Below are 21,579 nucleotides of genomic sequence, written 5' to 3'. Positions count from 1 at the left end.
AATATGCCAGCAAATTTGGAAAACTCAGTAGTGGCCACAGGACTGGAAAAGGTCAGTTTTCATTCCAATCCCAAAGAAAGGCAATGCCAAAGAATGCTCAAACTACCACACAATTGCAGTCATCTCACACTCTAGCAAAGTAATGCTCAAAATTCTCCAAGTGAGGTTTCAACAGTATGTGAACCAAGAACGTCCAGATATTCAAGCTGGATTTAGAAAAGGCAGAGGAACCAGAGATCAAATTGCCAGCCTTCACTGGATCATCGAAAAAGCAAGAGAGTTCCAGAAAAACATCCATTTCTGCTTTATTGACTATGCCAAAGCCTTTGACTGTGTGGATCACAACAAACTGTGGAAAGTTCTTAAAGAGATGGGAATACCAGACCACCTTACCTTCCTCCTGAGAAATCTGTATGCAGGTCAAGAAGCAACAGTTAGAACCAGGCATGGAACAACAGACTGGTTCCAAATTGGGAAAGGAGTATATCAAGGCTGTATATTGTCACCCTGCTTATTAAGCTTATATGTGGAGTACATCATGCAAAATGCCAGGCTGGATGAAACACAAGCTGGAATCAAGATTGCCGGGAAAAATATCAATAACTTCAGATAAGCAGATGACAGCACCCTTATGGCAGAAAGTGAAGAAAAACTAAAAAGAGCCTCTTGATGAAAGTAAAAGAGGAGAGTGAAAAAGTTGGCTTAAAGCTCAACATTCAAAAAATTAAGATCATGGCATCCAGTCCCATCACTTCATGGCAAATAGATCGGGAAACAATAGAAACAATGACAGACCTTATTTTCTTGGACTCCAAAATCACTGCAGATGGTGATTGCAGCCATGAAATTAAAAGATGCTTGCTCCTTGCAAGAAAAGCTATGGCCAAACTAGACAGCATATTAAAAAGCAGAGACATTACTTTGCCAACAAAGGTCCATCTAGTCAAAGCTGTCGTTTTTCCAGTAGCCATGTACGGATGTGAGAGTTGGACTATAAAGAAAACTGAGCCCCAAAGAATTGATGCTTTTGAACCGTGGTGTTGGAGAAGACTCTTGAGAGTCCCTTGGACTGCAGGGAGATTCAACCAGTCAATTAAAGGAAATCAGTCCTGAATATTCATTGGCAGGATTGATGCTGAAGCTGAAACTCCAATACTTTTGGTACCTGATGTGAAGAGCTGATTCACTGGAAAAGATCCTAATGCTAGGAAAGATCGAAGGCAGGAGGAAAAGGGGATGACAGAGGATGAGATGGTTGGATGGCATCACCAACTCGATGGACATGAGTTTGAGCAAGCTCTGGGAGTTGGTGATGGATAGGGAAGCCTGGCATGCTGCAATTCTTGGGGTCGCAAAGAGTCAGACACAATTGAGCAACCGAATTGATACTTCAAATACATTTTTTCTCATTTTGAATATATTAGGTTGAATTGTATGAAATTGCCGATGTTTAGCCTACCAAGAGAGAAAAGCATTTTAAATGGTTTAAGCTGATTTATATGAGAGTCATCTTAAATATTTTCTAGCTCAAAATGGGGGCATACAAATATAAAATTTTTTCATTTGTATTTATCCCTTTATCTTTCTAAGTGATTAGAGTTCCTAAATTTTTTTTAAGTTGTTGTTTTTTATCATTATGGAAGAATATTAAAATAGTATTTCTTGAAACATATTCTATAGCTCAAACTTTTTCTATGTTAGTCTAGCTTTGTGAAGTATTTTCATATATACTTGGTATTTGACTTCATGTGATAGTGATACAGTCTTTTAACATAGAGAAGATAAGCACAATACTTTTAAAATAAAAAATATGTATTTCCTAGTCTACTTGATTTTCTTGAAATTGTAGACCCTGTGTGATGATGAACTGCTGTCTCTGCCTCTCAGGTACTACGCCGTAATGGTGACCATGTTCTTCACTGTCAGCGTGGTGAACAACTACGCCCTGAATCTTAACATCGCCATGCCCCTGCACATGATATTTAGATCTGTAAGTCTGCAGACTCACATGCATATGTTCCTCTGGAAAATGTAGTTAAGCGGGTCCATTAAATTCAAAGTTCCTGTAGGAAGTAAAGTCTAGGGTGTAAGACTAGGTCTCATGGGTGAATGAAAAGAGGCTGAATTTCATCTGAGATGGAAGGCATAAAGATAGAAATGTGAAGGTGGATGGTTTACTTTTCATTTATCAGAGGCTTATAGGCAGTTAATAAAAGCAAAGTTAAAATTTCCTCAGATAACAGATCTTGCCTTTAATTTTCTGGTTAGTTTTATATTCAGTCTTGCTAAGAATGTTATTTAACTTTTTTCTCATCACTTTTGTTTCTTCTGTAAAATTATATTTACTTCTAATATGTGGTATAGATTACTTCTTTTTTCTGCTGTTTTTTGAAAGCAGAGACTTGAGATAATTAGCTAAAGGGAAATTCTTGAGGAAGGTAGGGTTTCTCCCGGAGCAGCAGGGGTTTTCATCTTTGCCTCAGGCATGGTGGGAGAGTTTCGTTTAGTTTGTGTATAAATAAGGACAGAGTGTTTCCTGAGAACAGGAGAGAAACTCAAAGGGGAATGTAGTTAGGCTTGTAGAGGAATGCAAAATGGGTGAAAATTGGAATAATAAGTTTTTTGTGTGGCCTGAGATTTTTGTGAGATTAAATGTGAGATTCCCTAAAGGAACTTTCCAGAGCTGATTATAATAACTAAGATGACCTTCAGAGCATTGCACACAGAGTAGACTTTCAATAAACACTTGCTGACTAACTGATGCCTTTCGAGAGAAGAGAGAGGTCCCTGCCCAACTTCATTCAGTCTAACAGCAGCTGAGAAGCTTATTAAAGGCTCCTGTGAATTATATGGGCTTCCCAGGTGGCTCAGTAGGAAAGAATCCTCCTGTCAAGCAGGAGACCTGGGTTCAATCCCTGGGTGGGGAAGATACCCTGCTGGAGAGTGGCAACCCACTCCAGTATTCTTGCCTGGAGAATTCCATGGACAGAGGAGCCTGATGGGTTACAGTCCATGGGGTCGCAAAAGAGTCCGACATGACTTAGCAACTAAACAACAAACAACAACAATAATTAATTAGAAAATCTGCCAAAAATAAGTCTGTAATATTCCTGCTAGCCCTGGCTTCAACTATGACCATATTGGGAATTGATCATTTTTATTCTTAATGTTATCTTTAAAAGGTGTTATTATTTTCTATGATAGATTCTTATAGTTTTTTTTTTTTTTTTTTTTTTTTTTTTTTTGCTGTCCTAAGAACAAGTGTTTCTCACTAGTTATTAATCCTAACCTCCATCTTTGTAGTTGTTTTTCCCTCTTGTCTTATGTTCATATTTGTCTTGAATTACATTATTTTCTTTCCTTCATGCACTAAAACTGTTGTCTCTTTTTACAGGGTTCTCTAATTGCCAACATGATTCTAGGAATTATCATTTTGAAAAAAAGGTAAGCAGTGGTCTTTTATTTTGTATATAGGAAGGGTCACCTGAGCCCCAGCCATAGTTTTGTCTGGATTCCTTTTCTCAGAGTGGTGATAAGTTTGTTCTTGGCTGTCTGCCTTGGTTCTTGGTTCTGTCTGTGACAGTGAGGCCCATTTCTGAGGCAGTGGATCAGGGAAGAGGCCCCACCTGTATCTTTGGAGCAGCATTTTCTCTGTGTAGAATTAATAGACTCTTGTCATTAAATCTTGAGTACCATACTAATGTGTGAAGCCAGGCTTCCCTGGTGGCTCAGTGGTAAAGAAATCTGTCTGCCAATGCAAAAGCCCCAGGTTCGATCCCTGGGTTGGGAAGATCCCCTGGAGAAGGGAAGGGCAACTCACTCCAGGCTTCTTGTCTGGGAAATCCCTTGGACAGAGGAGCCTGGCAAGCTATAGTCCACAGAGAGTCAGACACAACTTCGCAACTACATAAAAACAATAACTTATGACGCGAATTAATCTAGAACTTCACTGTCCCATGTGGTTATCACTGGCTACATGTGACTATTTACACTTAAATTTAAATATTAAAAAGTAAAATTAAATATACAGTTTCTCCATCTCTCTAGTCACATTTTATTTTATTTATTTTTTCTCTAGTCACATTTTAAATGTTCAGTAGCCATGTGTGACTAGTGGTGACAATATTGGAGAGCCCAGATGTGGAACATTTCCAGATTTACCAAAGTTCTGTGGGACAGAGCTCTCCTAGGAAGCATACAACATAGCAAACTAAGGAATAATCATACGTATTACAAAGAAGATTCCTAACAAAGGCCCAAGTGGCCAAGAAGAGGCAAGGAAAAGTTTTAGGACTGGTCTTTGTGACTATCATGAGCAGCTCTCTCTGGGTACAGTTGGGAAGTATCAGAAGTACATGAGGGACTTTCCTGGAGGTCCAGTGTTAAGACTTCACCGTCTAATTTGGGCAGTGTGGGTTCCATCCCTGGTTGAGCTGATTGCACATGACCCCAAAGCAACAGAAGCAATATTGTAACAAATGCAATAAACACTTTAAAAACGGTCTATATCAAAAAACAATCTTCAAAAAAAAAGTAGCAGTACCTGGGATGCTGTTTCCAGGGATTTGTGTCTCACCTTCGTTCAGAGCCTCATCCCTCACACCCAAGGAAGAGGGGCGCAAGGGGCAGAGACAGCACGTTTCTAAGGCTGGGACATTTCTTAGGGAAAGTTCCTTCTCACTATTAGGACCAAAAATATGAGTTGGTGCCAGCTTTTCAATGTAGTCCATACCCAACCCCAGTATTGGAACTCTGTGCCAGCTTGGAAAGTAGCTGTCAATTAAGCATGGGAACCTAGGGTTTTTTAAGTAAAAAGGACTGGGTCATAAAAAGGATAATTGTCCTGTCCTGCTGGCTCCTGGTGATGAGCTCTTTATCTCCCGAGACTCATATATTCCCCAGATGAGAGCACCCTTGTAGTTGATTGCTTTTCTAGGCTCTTCTGCTCAAGCATACAGAGATAATGCTCAGGCTCATTACCTTTGAAGTGACCCCTGTGCTTCTTGGTAGTGTAAAATTCACATTGGGACAGACCTGTGGTCTTTATAACCTTTGATTTTGGTGCATAGCAGGGATACAGAAGAACTTACTATAAAAGGAATGTATTAGTATTCTGATACCCCAAATGTTAGGGGCCTTTATCCAACATCTAATTTTTCCTTAAGAATCTGTTCTGAGTCTGTCATCTTGAATCTCTCTCTTTCTTTTTGACTGTCTCCAGTGGGTCTTACCCAGAGAGCAGACATTTCTCTAAGCTAACTATCTATATCATGGATTAGTCATGTATCATCTCCTTTTGTTTATCTTCAGTAGTACCCCTTCAAGTTTATAGTGTTTTCCCCATTCCAGGATTTGAAGACCAAACCTCTATTCACCTTAACTGTGTTCTTCATGATTGTTTAGACCTGAATTTTAGACCTCACTCTCTGATCATTGCAGACTGAAGAGCTCCCGTCTGTTTATACATCTGCTGCAGCAGTGCCTGTCTCCTCGCTCACCCCTCTTCTCTAGAGTAGTGCTTTTGGTTCCTTGCCTCTCCCCTTAGCCAGTTCTGTTGGCCTTTTTTTTGACACGCTGTGACCAGAACTATGCAAAATATTTGAGTAGCAAACTTCAGATGTAAGGTTTTAACGTCTTTTCATTGTCGCCTGAGGGTTTTTGCTTCATCACCAAGAGCCTGAGAGGGATGTTAATTGATACTATTTTAGTTAATGTGAAATGCCACCGTTATTCCTGCTAATAGTCCTATTGGTTTAGTATTACTCACTTTATCCAACTATGCCAACATTTAAAAACAATGTTTAAGTCATTCAGAGACATTAAGACAGCCCCCTCCCCTGAAAAGGGACAGTTGAATTCTTTTCCGAGTGTGGAATCCTGCTGCTTGTCCTGGCAGTCCTTCTGTCCTGTCCTTCCTCTGCATGCTGTGTCTCTTCACACTATGTTTGGGCCCTCGAAACCAGGAAAAGCAACAGGAATTCCGTATTAAGATCTGTCAGGCTTTCATTTAGACGCAAGAGCAGAATGGGTCGTTGTGCCTGATCTGCCTTTTTTTGTTTTCTGATGAAACAGTCTACTGGTGTACCAAGTCTTGAACACTACCAGAAAGGGTGTGGTCTAGAAACAAGTCAGTATTCTGACTCTTTCACGCACGGACGTAGGTGAACTCTGCCGAGAATTGATCCTCTTGATCATGTCTTGGTGATCTGTACTTTCGTGAACCATCCTACTGTCAGCATCATGCGGAAATTCATATCTGTGCTCTTTTTATTTTTGCAGATACAGTATCTTCAAATATACCTCCATTGCCCTGGTGTCTGTGGGGATATTTGTTTGCACTTTCATGTCAGCAAAGCAGGTGGTAAGAGTCTGTTCACAAATGATTTCTAGTCACTACTCACCAGGGGTGCCCAGGTACTTATTAATGATACAATAAATGTAAGTGCTCATGTCAAACAAGGATTTACGTCTTTGAAAGAGAATTACAGAGGGAAATGGGTAACATAAATATTTTCCTTGTATCAAGGCCCCTTGCCTGTTGTTCTGGTCTCTGTACCTCGTATGTTTTCTTATTTCCTAGACTTCCCAGTCCAGCTCAACTGAGAATGATGGATTCCAGGCATTTGCATGGTGGTTACTAGGCAAGTACAGTAATTACAGTAAAGCTAATTGCCTCTGCAGTTCTGTTTTCAGAGTTTTCTCCTAAGGGATATGTTTCTTGGCAAGGAGCTTCAGCTGAACAAATTATGGCATGGACAAGAGAGGCACCTGGGACTATATATCTCTGAACCTTAGGGTTGAAGAAACTAAAATGTCTGTGTTCATGGTAGCGTGTTCTACAACATGGATGTTTTTCGTGGTTGCCACTAGTATAGGAAGAAGAGTTTGTGTCTAGTTGCCCATCATACTCTCTGGGAACAATGGGAGTGTCATCCATTTCTTTATGATCTGTCTGCTGAGCAGAAGCTTCTGCAAAAGGAGGGTACATTATAGCAGTTGACCCTTTAAATTTCCGTGGGACCCACTCCTAAATCTTAGATTTCTTTTCTTCATAAGCTCTTCCAAATGGCAGTGTTCCCAAACCTGATTGGTCATCAGAATCTCCTGGGAAATTTTTAAAAATACAGGTATCTCTTTGTTGAATTAATTAAACAACTCCTATAGAGCTTTGCCCTCGCCATATCCTATACAGAGGGCAAAGTCAGTGATGGCAATAAGAGATGGAGACTGACCAAACGGAAGAAAAGTAGCAGTGAAAGAACTGGATTCTCCTTGCTTCTTGACTTTGCAACTTTATCCCTTTAGGTCGCTATTCTTAACATAGAAAGAGCTTTATGAGCTATTAGGAAGATACTTCCTCCAGTAAGAATAAAAGACTTTAACACACAATTCATGGGCATAGAATTAATATTCAATCAACTTAGGTTCAGTCTCACTGGTTACTAAACAAAGAAATGCAAACTGAAACCAAAATGTAGTATCTTTTTGTTTTGGTCTATTATATTGGCTAGATATTGATTATTCTCATTGCTGCTGAGGGTGCGGTAAGGTAGCTATATTCATATAAGTTGTTTATGGTAAATTGACACAGACTCTCTGGGAAAAAAAATTATGTGTTGGGCTTTTTAAATGTCTACAACCTTTGTCTCAGTAATCCCCCTTATAAGAGTTTTTCCTAAGGGAATAATCAACATTTTGTTTAAAAGATTTATGTACTAGGATGTACGTTGATTTTAATGATCAAATAATTAGAAGTAATCTAACCATTCTCCTCTTGTAAGACATTTAATTATGATATAGTCCGCATGATAGACTAATATGCCACTATTAAATCATACTTTTGAAAACATTTTTAATGGACTGACTTGAAGGAAAATACAGGAAACAGATCATGAAGAAAAAGATATGAAATTACACACTAATTATGATCCCATTTCAGCATAAAGTATCTATTGGGTTGGCCAAAAATCTCCTTTGGGCTTTCTGTAAGATCTTAGAAAATCCCAAATGAACTTTTTATCCAACCCAATTTCTAAGCAACATATACAGAGAAAGACAGCAAACTATTTAGGACTGGATGGTAATATGGTGGTTGATTTTTATTTTTTTTTTAATTTTGTACATGGTTCGTGTTTAGTGTGTAATATTTGTAGAACTGAATGAATGTTTTTTAAGAAAAGAATAAATGTTTTTTCAGAAGTTAGCCAGTACGGGCATTCTGTAACTCCATGTTTGCTTTTCAGGCATTGGGGCACTGACTTTCGCTCTTCTGATGTCCGCAAGGATGGGTATTTTCCAAGAGACTCTGTACAAACAATTCGGGAAACACTCCAAGGAGGCTTTGTTTTATAATGTAAGCAATTTCTTGAACCTGGGGAAAAGGAAAATTACTGAGTTGTTTTTGTAGTATATTAGTTCAAGTATGATATACTATCTTTCTGATGTAGTTGAAGGATCAATTTATTATCCAGTAAACTGCTTTGGGGCCCACTAACTTTGGCACTTTTAATAGCCTGCTGTAGTTCTCTACAAGAAAGGATTGCTATTAGTCAGTGTGAACAGAACAACCAGGAACAACCATTCCCTTCTCCAGAAGACAAGGAACCCAATGTTCCTAAAGATGAAATTAAGTTAAAACCAATATGGAAACCTGGAAAGGGAACAGAAGTTTCAAAAGCCCTATGCCAAGGAAAATATGTACAGGCAGGAATTGGGGAGAACTGGGGAGGATGGGGTTTGAAGAGTAAGCTGCTCAAACAGGCTTTATTCCTTTGATAGAGAACTTAATTAGCTAATTATATGCCCTTTCGCTTCTTATTTGAAATTGCTGATCTAGAGCCACCTTCTCTAGCTTTCTTCCTTCTCCCCACTCTTTCCTGTTGAGATAATGCCCAGCTCCTCAAGGTCTCAGGGATAGCGTTGCCCCCAGGTTCAGCAACCTCAGGGAGTCCTTTCCTGTAAACCTTTTGAACTGAAGTTGCAGACAAGCAATTTGAGATATTTAATTGTAGCTACAGTATGTGGCTGGGAGTTAAAAAATAAAGGAACATTCTGTTTGGTTCCCATGTTTCTTTTAGCACAGTTCCTGGCAGGTAGTTAACTGCTTGGTAAATGTTTACTGTGATTCCTTAGTAAATGTTTACTGTGGTGGTGGTGGGTAGGTGGTTGTCAGGCACGTTAATCTTTGCTTACCTATTATTTCCGCTTCCTCTTCAATCTCTCTCTCTCTTCCTTTCTTTTCCTCTGACTTCATATTGTCCTCTAGTCTCTCTCCCATTAGTTTCATGAACTCCCTAAAATCTGCCTTCACATTCCATATAATTTTTAAATCTGTTATATTGTTTAACCATTCTCAAAAATAGTAAGATATAGGCAGATCCTTTGGGCAGAATGACTGTGTTTCAATTTCCCCTTCCCTTTTGTTGAGGAAAGGATGCGGGCTCTATTGTTTTGTAATGACCATCAACTTCTATGGGGCAAGAACTGTAATTTTCTGGTTGATATCACGCCATACAGTGTTAGGACTTATTAAAAGTATACAGGGCTTATTAAAAGCACTGTGTGTGTGCTCAGTCACTTAAGTCGTGTCTGACTCTGTGACCCTATGGACTGTAGCCTACCAGGTTCCTCAGTCCATGGATTCTGCAGGCAAGAATACTGGAGTAGGTTGCCATTCTCTTTTTCAATGTATCTTCCCAACCTAGGGATTGAACCCGTGTCTCTTACATCTCCTGCATTGATAGGCAGGTTCTTTACCACTGGTGCCACCTGGGAAGCTATTAAAAGCACTGAATACTTTTAACAAATCTGACTTGTTTTTCTTGACATCTCTTGTTACACAACTTGTAAAACTTCCAATCATTGTAAAAGATACTCTATATTATACTTCTGTAATGTTTTGGCATTTAAATTTACATGAAATGTTTCTTCCCCTAGCATGCCCTTCCACTTCCTGGTTTCATCTTCTTGGCTTCTGACATTTATGACCATGCAGTTCTGTTCAATAATTCTGGTGAGTTTGGGGTTATCCAGTAGAATTACCTGACAGTTTCAGAGGCAACGTCTCAGTTTTACTCATGGCTTCACCTCCGCAGTTTTCATCATATCCAGATCACCCATCCCCATGCCACCTTCCTGAAATATAGTGCCATTAATCAGTGGTTGCAGCAACAAAAGCTTTTGCAGCCACTTCTCAATTATTTGCCGATGAAGTAAGACAATATCTTCAAATTTTCTGTTTTGCTTTGGAATTTGTGTGCTATTTGCATTTGAATAGGGAATGTATGATGATCTGAGAATGCAAACAAATAGTAATACTGCAGTGACTGGAGCCATGAGAAGTTGGACAGCAGTCCAGCTTCTTTCCTCCTGTTCCTCCCTCTCTGCTAGGGAAGGCACATCTGCTCACAGATACAGGCCGAGCTGCCTCCAAGCAAGGAGGAACAGAAATGACAACGGGGTAGATAGGCCGCAAGAATAAGCAAAATTAGTTCAGGTGTCTACAGTGTGAGTTGGCTATTACTTTTTACAGTGGCTGTTTAATACATTAGCTAATAACTGTTAGTTAACTTAAATTACCAATGTTAGGTTGGCCACAAAATTCCTTTGGGTTTTCCCATAAGGTGTAATGAAAAATTTGAACAAACTTTTTGGTCAACCCAATATAATCTGATTATCTACTAAAAGACAGAGCATGTTATACAGACAAATGAATACACAGGGAACAAATATTTTTAAAATTAAGACTTTATGTTGCTCAGACCTAAAATGGTAAGTGTGTTTTGTAGAATGACAGTAGGGACTCAGTAAACATTTGTTTGCTATCTGGTCACAAGTTGTGAAGTTGTAACTGTTCTCTGAGTCTGCGAAGTTGTATCTCCCATTTGCCTGTGAAAAAGTGTGTGATGACGGCATGTAAGAAAGTTTTTAAGGCTCTGAATTACTCAGTTGGTTCTGACTTTAAAAAAAAAATTGAGATATAATTGACATACAGCTGATTTTTGATGCAGTGTTTTCTAAGGTCTCTTAAGAGACTCCATATAGCAAAGGGCTGTTGAAATAAATACATTATCAAGTTCCTTGAGATTAATACTGATTTAGTTACTTGAATGCTCCTTCTAGAAGTCACAGGGATGGGTATTTTTATAAAAAAAAATCTTTTAAGATCTGCCTTCAGCTTCTTTAGAACCATTCCTAAGTACACATTTTTTCATCTCAGATGAAGTTGTTATTTGCAAGGAAACTGAACATCTGTCTAAATACTGTACATCATATGGATTGTCTTTCCCCAGCAAGCTGATACAGTGAATCTCTCAAGTTATTATACAGTAATAACATTTGTTGACTTTCTTTTCATTTCAGTACTTGCTAAGTATTTCAAAGACAATAGAACACTAAATTATTGGGATTTCCCACTAGTCCAGACATAGAATTTTAGAAATTATTTATATGTATATACATTTTTATTTTTTGCAAAAAAAAATTAATGTTCATTTACTAACCATATTTCAGCATCACTTTGTTAGACTTTACTCAGTTATGCTGTATAATTCAAGTGAAAGTTTTAGTGGCTCAGTCATGTCTGACTCTTTGTGACCCCATGGAATTCTCCAGGCAAGAGTACTAGAGTGGGTAGCCTTTCCTTTCTCCAGAGGATCTTTCCTGACCCAGGGATTGAATCCAAGTCTCCCACATTGCAGGTAGATGCTTTACTGTCTGAGCTACCAGAGAAGCCCGTATAGTTCAAGCCTCCCAAACAATTTAGCAATATAAAAAGACTGATCCTTCAAGGATTACTATGTCCTTATTCTCTTTGATCTTGAATATTTTATTTCCTCCCATATATTTACTGTGCAAGCCTCATTATATAAAACTAAACATAAGAATGTATTTCAAGGAAGGAAAGTTACAGTTCTATTGCCCTACACGAGCTAATTTCATTTTACCAGTTTCCATCCTGACACTATTTACATATATTCTCACACAGTCATAATCCTTGTATAAATATAATTTTACACTTTCTTTTTCACTTTCGTTCTGCATTTTTTATGTGACTATATATAATCTTTGTGATTTTTGTTTTAAATCAAGTGTATAATGTCACATCTAGTTAAAGTACCTTTGCTTACATAGTCCTTACTCTTATCACTGGGCGTTGTGACTGATTTCGTTTTTCCTTTATTATAAACACCACAACAGTGTATGTTGAACTTGTTTCTTCCTTTGGATTAACTAGGACTAATCCACATCTTTGACTTTCATGCATTGGAGAGGGGAATGGCAACCCACTCCAGTGTTCTTGTCTGGAGAATTCCAGCGACGGGGGAGCCTGGTGGGCTGCCGTCTGTGGGGTCACAAAGAGTCGGAGATGACTGAGTGACTGAACTGAACTGACTGAATTCCTGAGAATAAGAATCAATGCCTTTATGACCACTTAATACCTATTGTGAAACTGATTTTGAAAACACCAATTTATACTACCACCCACTGAATGACTGCTAGTTCTGCTACCACCTTGCCAGATCAGGATATTATTTATTATAAGTGTTTAATTGCTAAGTTAATAGATATAGAATGATACAGCCTTGTAATAATTTAGAATTCTTTGGTTACTGGTAGGATTGAACATATTTCCAAATGGCATTTATTTAGGGCTTGTCTCTCAAGACAAGTATCTTAAGACAAGTATACTTAAGACCGTATCATTTTGAACTTCTCTGTGTTGCAGAATCTTTCTCTGTAAAGTGGGGCCCTAGTCAGGTGGAAGGTAAAGAGTTTAAAGTTAAAATAGAATTTGTTTTAAGAAACCAGTGTAATGACTCTTGAGGACAATGTAGCCTGGAATCAAGGCAAGTCAAGTATATGACCAAGTCTATTTGCAAGAGAAAAAATGTTGCTATCTCTACTGTGTTCATCTGTGTTACCGTGTTCAAAGGGATGAAAACATAGGCTGTCCAAAGTGACACGACTGTCTCTCGATCTCTGCAGAACTGTATCAGGTTCCAGTCATTGGTGTGACAGTGCCCATCATGTGGTTCTACCTCCTCATGAATGTCATCACTCAGTATCCTTTGCACTCGTCTGCCCTGTGCTACTTTGCCACAGAAATGTTTTTTCTTCTAACGGTGCAGTGACATGCATTTCGCTTTTGCTCTGATCTATTCTGCAGTAAGGAGGAGACAGGCCCACCCAGTGAACTCCTTTGTTGCATGGAGAGGAAGGCAAAGAGATGGTGGCAGTGTGGAGGGTCAGTAAGTCTTAAGACACTAGGAAAGAAAACCTTTGGGTGGAAGGATAGAAGTCAGTGGGTAACTAAGAATTAGTATGTGACAGAAATACTATATGATTTCTACATGGAGTTTTCCAGTATCCTAGAATATTTCACAAGCTGCCACAAAATTCTGCAAGAAATTTCAAATTAAATAAGACCTGATTTTTAAAATGGCTCTTTTGAACCACCTTGAATGTGAAAGTTGCTCAGTCATGTCCGACTCTTTGTGACCCCGTGGACTATATGGTCCATGGAATTCTCTAGGCCAGAATACTGGAGTGGGTAGCCTTTCCCTTCTCCAGGGGATCTTCCCAACCCAGGGATCGAACCCAGGTCTCCCACGTTGCAGGCGGATTCTTTACCAGCTGAGCCACAAGGGAAGCCCTTGAACCACCTTAGGCCCATTAGAAAAACCCTTGAGCCTTTGAAACAATGGAACAGATTGTGGTTGACCTCATTCCTCGAAGTTACCTCATATGCTTGCCCTACAGAGTTCCTTTTTGGAGATGTGATCACCTTTACTGACAGTGTTACCTTCTGTCATTACTTGAGAGGTGACCTTCACTGTAAACTATGGGAAGAATCCAAAAAAAATCCCAAATGAGTATCATAGGAAGTTTTCAGGCAGCTTCAAGTTAGGATCCACAAATCATGTGGCAGGACAGGAATTCTGCAGGGTGTTCTAAGGAGGAGCCTCAGGGCAGCCGTGGCCAACGCCCTGTTTTCTGGTTCCTGGGATGTGAACGTTGAAGCCATGCACCTGGCCAGAAGGTTCTCCCGCTAATCTCTGGGCTGTTGACGGAATACCGCCTTAACCTCGCCCTCCAGGTACGTGTGCATCCGGGGCGTCTTCATCCTCACCACAGAATGCGCCTCCCTCACCGTCACCCTCGTCGTGACGCTGCGCAAGTTCGTCAGCCTCATCTTCTCCATCTTGTACTTCCAGAACCCTTTCACCCTGTGGCACTGGCTGGGCACCTTGTTTGTCTTCACTGGGACCCTCATGTACACAGAGGTGTGGAACAACCTGGGGGCCGCCAAAGGCCAGCCTCAGAAGGAGGAGAAGAAGAACTGAGGCCGGCCTGCAGTAGAGACACCAGAGGCTAATGGGCCGGGGCCTGGCCGCCATTTCACCTTGGTTAATGCTGAATTACCCGCCGTGTACCAGGGAACCCTCAGAGGGAGGGACTTCTCATTTCTCGTGGCTCTGCAGACGCACATTTGTGGACCCTGACTAGATGCCCCTCTACCCTGAAGTAGAAAAGAGAACGGTTCTCCACTGTCGGGTAGCCCTGTTCATTTGTTGTTTCTGTTTTGTTTACCAAAATATTCAGCACTGTACTGGCTTACTGAATTGTGACTCCCCAGAGCTACTCGTTTTATATCCGTGGTGTCAGACAAGATTCTACCTGTTCTGATGATTCTCTTCTGTAACAGCCATCCTCCTCTGGGGGCCTCGTCCCCTTGCTCCGTCACCCTGCAACCCTCAGCTGCACTTTTTAAGCCTGACGCTCCAGACACCCTCACCAGGAACTGAATGGCCGAGAGAACTGAGGCCCCGGGGATGGTGGGGCTGGGCTTTATCCCGAGAGTCGGGCAAGGAGCAAGTGTCCCTGTGTGCCTTGTGACGCTGGGGCAAGACTGGTGGGAATCCTTTCCTGTTTTTCCTTTTTTTTCCCTCTGTGCAACAGTCATGCGCTTTCATACCTTTTGCTTTCTGTACTTAGAACAAACTGCAGCAGTTCTCTATGATACAGTGTTCAAGAAAAGTTGTGTGAATTGGGAGAGAGAGACTTTTGCTCTCTGTCTTCACTCAGTTGTCCGAGTCATTTAGCCTCAAGGTTAGATGGTGGTGCCAGGAGGACCCAGGAGAAACTGGCCAAGAGGGCACTCGGAGAGCCACGGGCTCTCCCACCTCTACACCCAGCCAGGCACTCAGGGCGGGTTCCATGTGGGAGAGAGGTTAAGTCTTTGAAACGCTCCTTAATCAGAGAGGTTCATCTCTGCCTGGCAACTCTTTTCAGAGTTAGGACCAGTCAGGCTAATGGGTAAACCAATATATTCAGTACATGTGGGTGTGGTGTATCAGGCCAAACCACAACTGAAGTAGAAGGTTTTTCTTTTTTTAAACAAGGCATCTTAATGTTCTTGCTGGGTTTGGGGGTGAGTGTGTTTTTTTATATGTAGAAACCTGCCTTCCACCCTTTTGCTAATCATTTCAAAGGTCTGGTTTTCCTCCCATGGGATAATTTTGAGAAAGAAGAACAGCGTTAGGGTGGTGTGTGTAGGGGTATGTATGCTCTTGTATAGTTTGTGATCACTTGTGTGGAGAGGAGAACATGAAAGTCAGTGTTTTATTTCCTCATCCTTCAACAGCCCCGACCTGCATCTCATCAGGTATGTGCTTTGGGGTCCATCAGACTTACCAGCCTGTCTCTTTTTGCACATAGAGGCCTCTCCTTCTGTGCTGGGCACAGATTGTGTTCTTAAATCGAGAGAGGTGGCTGTCCAGGTCTCCTGGGCTCACCCAGGGTATGATGTGTTTATTCCACTATCAGGAGCTGTTCTCTGATGGGGTCTGAGATGAGTGTCCTAGAAACCCTGGGTCACTTTGGGGGAGGTCAGTTAAGCTGCCTCGGGTTTTTTGTCACATACGGTATGGATACTGTTTCTCCACCTAAGTCCCAGGGTTTTCAGATCGATTTGTTGTTCTGGACATTGAGAGCTGTGCTGGGCCAGTGAGAGTCTGTACTAAAACATGCTGAATTAAGTGTGAATTTGTTCATGGACTCAAAAGGTATTTAATTTCTTTGAACTATGTAGAGTTTCTCAGACTGGTGGTGCTATAAATACCATGTGTTAAATAGCCTCTTAAGAACAAAAGCTACTTTTCCTACTGTATAATAAAAGAACCTGTCCCCAGGGGCTGTTTGATTGCTACATGTCTGGAGTCTTGACAGGATAACTATACAGCTTTACATGAAATAGTATCACTTTTTTTTTTTTTTTAATGTGGATAGGAAATATTACAATTTTTAGTAATTGAAACAGTGTTGATGTACACAGACAGCATTTAACTGGGTTCCTGAGGTTTTAGGTTCTGGCTTACGGAGTATGTGTTTCTCTCAGTCTAAACACTTCTGCTGGTCTTATTCATAGGAGGATGGGTATGGATAGCTTAGGGCACTCATACAATGAAATGAGTGCATGTAAGAACACAATGCTCTGGGAATTGGTTTTTCTTTCCAGTAGTTGCATATAAGGAAATACAGCTAACAGATCCTAATTAATACTTTTTAAAAACAGTTTATTCCCCTTGGTTAACTGTTTTTTCAATCCTGGTTGAACTTGATTTCAATCCCTGTTAAAAGGGCAAATAAACCATTTTAAGAGGATCCACCTCATCTGTAACTGGAGAAGAAATGTCTGTTAAATGCCTCTCCTCTTTCTCTGGATCAAGACCGTGCAATTTTGTGCCCCAGAGAGAGAGGGTATGGTTTGTTTACAAAAGAGATTGATCTTTAAGGCATCCCAAACTCTACCCTTAGAGCAAAGATCAAATAGCAAACGACTAGCCAGAAAACACGAGTTTTGTGTGTGTAAATGTACCTGTGAACTCACTTCATAGCTTGACCAGGGTCATAAATTAGGCAAAAGGAGAAAATTGGGGATATTTGAGTTATTTCATTTAGTGTCTGCATATCCTTTACCACAGTTCCATTGTTGTATTATAAATGCTTTTTCATTTTTTATTAGGAATTTATTTTTGATTTTTTCTTTTTCATCCAGCTGAAACCATTAATCCATTTAATAAGTTTCTGTCAAGTTCTGAAGTATTTGGACACAATCTGGATAGTCTTTTCCTTCTTTCTGCACAGTTACCCAAAATGAATCCGGTCCCTGAAATTTGGTCATTGCGTCCAGTGAAGAAAAACACAGAAGCTGAGTTGATCTCTGCCAACCTCACCAAACCCCTTCCATTCTTCTGGGAAGATTACCTGGTGTTTTGTAAGGATTATAATAGCTTGTGTCATTCCCTGAGCACCTTTCCTCCCTTCTGCATATTTTTTTTTCACATCCTAACCCCTACCTCCAATTTCTTCAGCAGCCTCTGGCTACTCGCATAGTTTTCTACTGAGCGACACCTATAATCTTGTATTTATGCCTCTATTCTTTGGGGCCTCTAGGTGTCTTTTGTGGATTTTTATAGGATATACATATCTGTGTAGCATGTATTTTGTTATACATTGTTTTAAGCACTGATACTAGGGGTGTGTCTATATACAGATGCAAATATCGGGCAGAGCGAATGTATGTGTAGATGAGTAAGAACAAGAAAGGTTAATGTACAAATGTTTATATACTGTTACAGCTCAAAGTGGGGTGGAGAATCCTACCAATCCTACCACATTCTTGTCTATATTTGGGAAGCAGTAGTTTTCATCTTTTGCTCTTTTTACCCTACCTCTAGCTGACTTCACACGCAGTGCCAAATGTCTATGGTGAGGGGAGGTGGGCCGCATTAGGTCAGGAGTAATTGTAAACCAATGAATTTGTTCTGGGCTGGGGGACACGCTTCTTGGTGGGCTAGCACATAAGCCAATGTAGCAAAGATCTGAGCATCTCCATAAATGCACAGTGAAAGACACCCTAACATGGAGATAGGAAATCAAGATCCCACATTTGTTGTAGTTTGTTTCTCTTTGGCTAGAACTATGAGCATTTTGGTTTCAATAGCTCTATCTTGAAAAATGTGCATGGAAGTTACCTATGAGAGTTCAGTCTTAGGGTGAAAGAACTGTCAATATAGATAAAATCCATTTTTATTATGGATGTGTGACCTTTGGAAATGAGTATAAATAGTAAAATTAATAATAAGCATTAGCATACATGTGGTGTGTACCAGGCTGGGCTGGGAGACACTAGTGTGTGCTCTTTCTAGCGCCTTCCTTTACAGTTGGCACTGCAGAGAAGGGAGGGACCAGGATCTGACTTGCATCTCATGAATAAATAAATCCTCGCCAAGATCTCTTACTCCCTCAAATTCCTGAGAAAGCTTCTAATGGTTCTTGATACCCGTTCCCACTCTTCATCAGTAGGTCAGCAAGAAAGCAAATAAGACAACATTCCTGCGATTCTAAGCCAGAGAAGGAAGGGAAGATGCACACCAGGAGTTGTGCAGATGCTGCTTTCTGCTCTCCAGTTGCCAGTGGGAGGAGGGCAGAGCATTACATATTTAGCACCTTGCATCATTTGATGCTCAGCGCAAGCAGAGGCCCTCAGGGTACCATTAAAGATGCTTAAAAGGTTTTGGAGTAGGCTGCTTGGGGTGTCCCTTACATCTCCAAAGCTGGTATAGTGGGTTTGCATCGGCTGATGCCTTAAGCTCATTGTCTTTTTGTCTCCTCAGAATCACACGGAGATTTACCTACTTAAGTCACTCAGCGTTCTACCAAATGCCCTCAATTTCAATCAAGTAAGGCAGGCTGCAGGGGTACCAGCCAAGGTGGGTTGGGGGGAGGGAAGCTTAGTCTGCATTTAGAAGAAATAAGACTCATACTTTTTAAAGTAAGCGTTGTAATGATTCTTTGGCGCACTGGATTATTTATAGCTTTTGAGATGTAAAGAAGACTCCTCGAACCAGGAGCAGCAGTAATTACTCCCCAACGTGATGAAAATGTTCTTTGTGTGTTGCTTGCAATCACAAGTCATTTCTGTGCTAGTTGCTTTCATTCCAGAGAATGACATCATCCTCCCCCAAAAGAGGATGATTTTTAAAGTAGGATTTTGTAACAGATTATGTGGCATGGGGCTGGGGAAAGATGATGGGGATTTGATTTTTCCAGCCTCTGAGCTCTTCATTCATATTGTGATTTAAAAACAAAGATGGTGGAGGGGGGCGCGGTGGCTAGACAGTAGTAGAGTATGTAGAACAGCTAAGACATGAGTGAGTATTCAGATTTTGAGCTGTGTAAATATCAAATGTCAGCTTCCAGCCTTCTGAGTTATTTGAGCAGAGAGTTATGGAGAAAAGGGAGATTTTGTGAATAAAATGTTTTTGCCAAACAAATTGAATGAGTCTTTTTACCATGATTTCTTATAAAGAGCAAATTTCTGCCTTCCAAAACAACTCATCAGACACCTGGTTTTTAATCTTGAATTGTACAATCATTGTTTCTTAATAAAAGTGATAAATATCTTGCAGGTGTTTCCAATCACCATTACCTTTCAAGTGCTTGGGTGCTGTTTCAAAAACTCTGCAGTTTTTGCTTTGTACAGTGGTGGGACATTTTACCACAATCGTAAGCAACCTAGCTTCTGCTGCCTGGCAGCTGGGTCAATCACAAACCACTTCCCCAGCTACAGGTCAGTTTCTACTTCAGAAATTTAAAGAGGATTGGCTTACTTTGGGAGGTTTTAGAGGTTCCTGGCAGTAAGTTTCTGTAGCAAATCTCTGAAAACCTCTTTGCCTTAATAGAAACACATTGATTTTTGTAACATTGCAATGGCCAGCTCTCTTCTTCCATCTGTTGCTTTTAAATGAATCTTAATGTGGAAGCAACTTTCAAAGCAGTTTACTATATACTCAGTCTTTTTTTCTTTTTTATTGCAGTATAGTTGATTTACAATAATATGTTTCAGGTGTACAACCTAGTAACTCAAATTTTATAGATTATACTCCATTTATAGTTATTATAAAATACTGGCTGTATTCCCTGTGCTGTAAAAAATATCCTTGTAGCTTATTTATTTTATATATAGAACTCTGTATCTCTTAATCCCCTACCTCTATCATGCCCCTCCCTGCTTCCTTCTCCCCACTGGTAACCACTAGTTTGTTCTATATATCTGTGAGTCTGTTACTTTTTCATTATATTCTCTAGTTTTATTTTTTAGATAATATATGAAAATAATAACATTTGTCTTTCTCTGACTTTAAATTTCACTAAGCAAATTTAACCCTCCAAGTCCATCCAGGTTGTTGCAAATAGCAAAATTTCGTTCTTTTCTTTGGCTGACTACTATTCTATTGTATTTATACATATCTTTATCCATTCATCAGTTGATGGACATTTAGGTTGCTTCAAAGTCTTGGCTATTGTAAATAATGCTGCTATGAACATTGAGGTACATGTATATTAATGTTTTCATTTTCTTTGGATATATATACCCAGGAGTGAAATTACTGGATTGTATGGTAGTTCTATCAATATCTTTGGTTTTTTGAGGAAAGAACCTCTATACTGTTTTCCACAGTGGCTGCAACAGTTTACATTGTATGTACTTTGGTAGTTTTTTAGTGTTATGTTTGAATTCCTCTGTTTGTGCATGTACTACAGATTTTTGGTTTGTGGTTATCATAAGGTATCTGAATCTGTATACGTGTACATGTACACACATATATGTATACACACATACATATGATTAAATTGCTGACTCCTTAAACATTTTAATAACACTGCATTTTACTCTCCTCCCCTCATAATTAGTTTTTTACATTATATTTTATATCTGTTTTGCATATCCCTTAATTCCTTATTATGGATATATTTTACTACTTTTGTCTTTTAACCTTCCTACTAGCTTCGTATATGGTTAACTTTCTACCTTTACTATATATTTTTTTGCCTTTACCAATGAGCTTTTCCCTTTCATGTTGCCTTTGCTTAGAGAAGTCCCTTCAACATGTCTGTTAAACAGCTGATTTGGTGGTGCTGGACTCCTAGTTTATGCTTATCTGTAAAACTTTTCACGTTTCCATCAAATCTGAATGAGAGCTTTGTCAGAGTATTCTTGGTTGTAGGTTATTACTCCCTTTCGTCACTTTAGATATATCATACTACTCCCTTCTGGCCTACAGAATTTTTGCTGAAAAGTCAGCTGATCACCTTATGGGAATTCCCTTGTAGGTAACCTGTTGCTTTTCCCTTCCCACTCTTTAATATTCTCTTTAATTTTTGCCATTTTACTTATAGTGTGTCTTGATGTGGTTCTCTTGGAATTGATCTGGTTTGCAACTTTACATGCTCCTTGGACCTGGATATCTGTTTTTTAGGTTAGGAATATTTTTAGCTATTATTGCTTTGAATATGTTCTCTGCCTGTTCTCTCTCTCTTCTCCTTCTGAGATCTCTATAATGCAAATATTAGTATGCTTGATGTTTTCCCAGAGGTTTCTTAAACAGTCATTTCTTTTTATTCTTTTTGCTGTTCACCTTCAGTTATTTCCACTACTCTCTCTTGCAGCTCACTGATTCATTCCTCTGTATCATTTAATCCTCTGTTTATTCCTTCTGTATTTCTAATGTA

At 39.8% G+C, this 21,579-nt stretch overlaps 1 protein-coding gene across 1 annotated transcript in view; it reads left to right on the top strand.

Moving 5' to 3' along the window:
• The window catches only part of SLC35B4 (solute carrier family 35 member B4), a 40,279-nt gene extending 19,685 nt beyond the window's left edge, over positions 1 to 20,594 (top strand). Inside the window, exons 3-10 of the mRNA XM_065939207.1 lie at positions 1,888 to 1,990; positions 3,395 to 3,444; positions 6,280 to 6,361; positions 6,581 to 6,641; positions 8,244 to 8,353; positions 9,937 to 10,012; positions 12,988 to 13,063; positions 14,099 to 20,594. Coding sequence (XP_065795279.1) covers positions 1,888 to 1,990; positions 3,395 to 3,444; positions 6,280 to 6,361; positions 6,581 to 6,641; positions 8,244 to 8,353; positions 9,937 to 10,012; positions 12,988 to 13,063; positions 14,099 to 14,345 — 805 coding nt within the window. The 3' untranslated portion in view covers positions 14,346 to 20,594. The remainder of the gene's footprint in view (positions 1 to 1,887; positions 1,991 to 3,394; positions 3,445 to 6,279; positions 6,362 to 6,580; positions 6,642 to 8,243; positions 8,354 to 9,936; positions 10,013 to 12,987; positions 13,064 to 14,098) is intronic.
• The last annotated feature ends 985 nt before the right edge of the window (positions 20,595 to 21,579 follow it).

Source organism: Muntiacus reevesi, chromosome 6 (assembly GCF_963930625.1).
Source record: "Muntiacus reevesi chromosome 6, mMunRee1.1, whole genome shotgun sequence".
In the NCBI taxonomy this organism is placed as follows: Eukaryota; Metazoa; Chordata; class Mammalia; order Artiodactyla; family Cervidae; genus Muntiacus; species Muntiacus reevesi.
The sequence above is the reverse complement of the archived record's forward strand: the minus strand, read 5'-3'. Positions and strand labels throughout refer to the sequence as shown.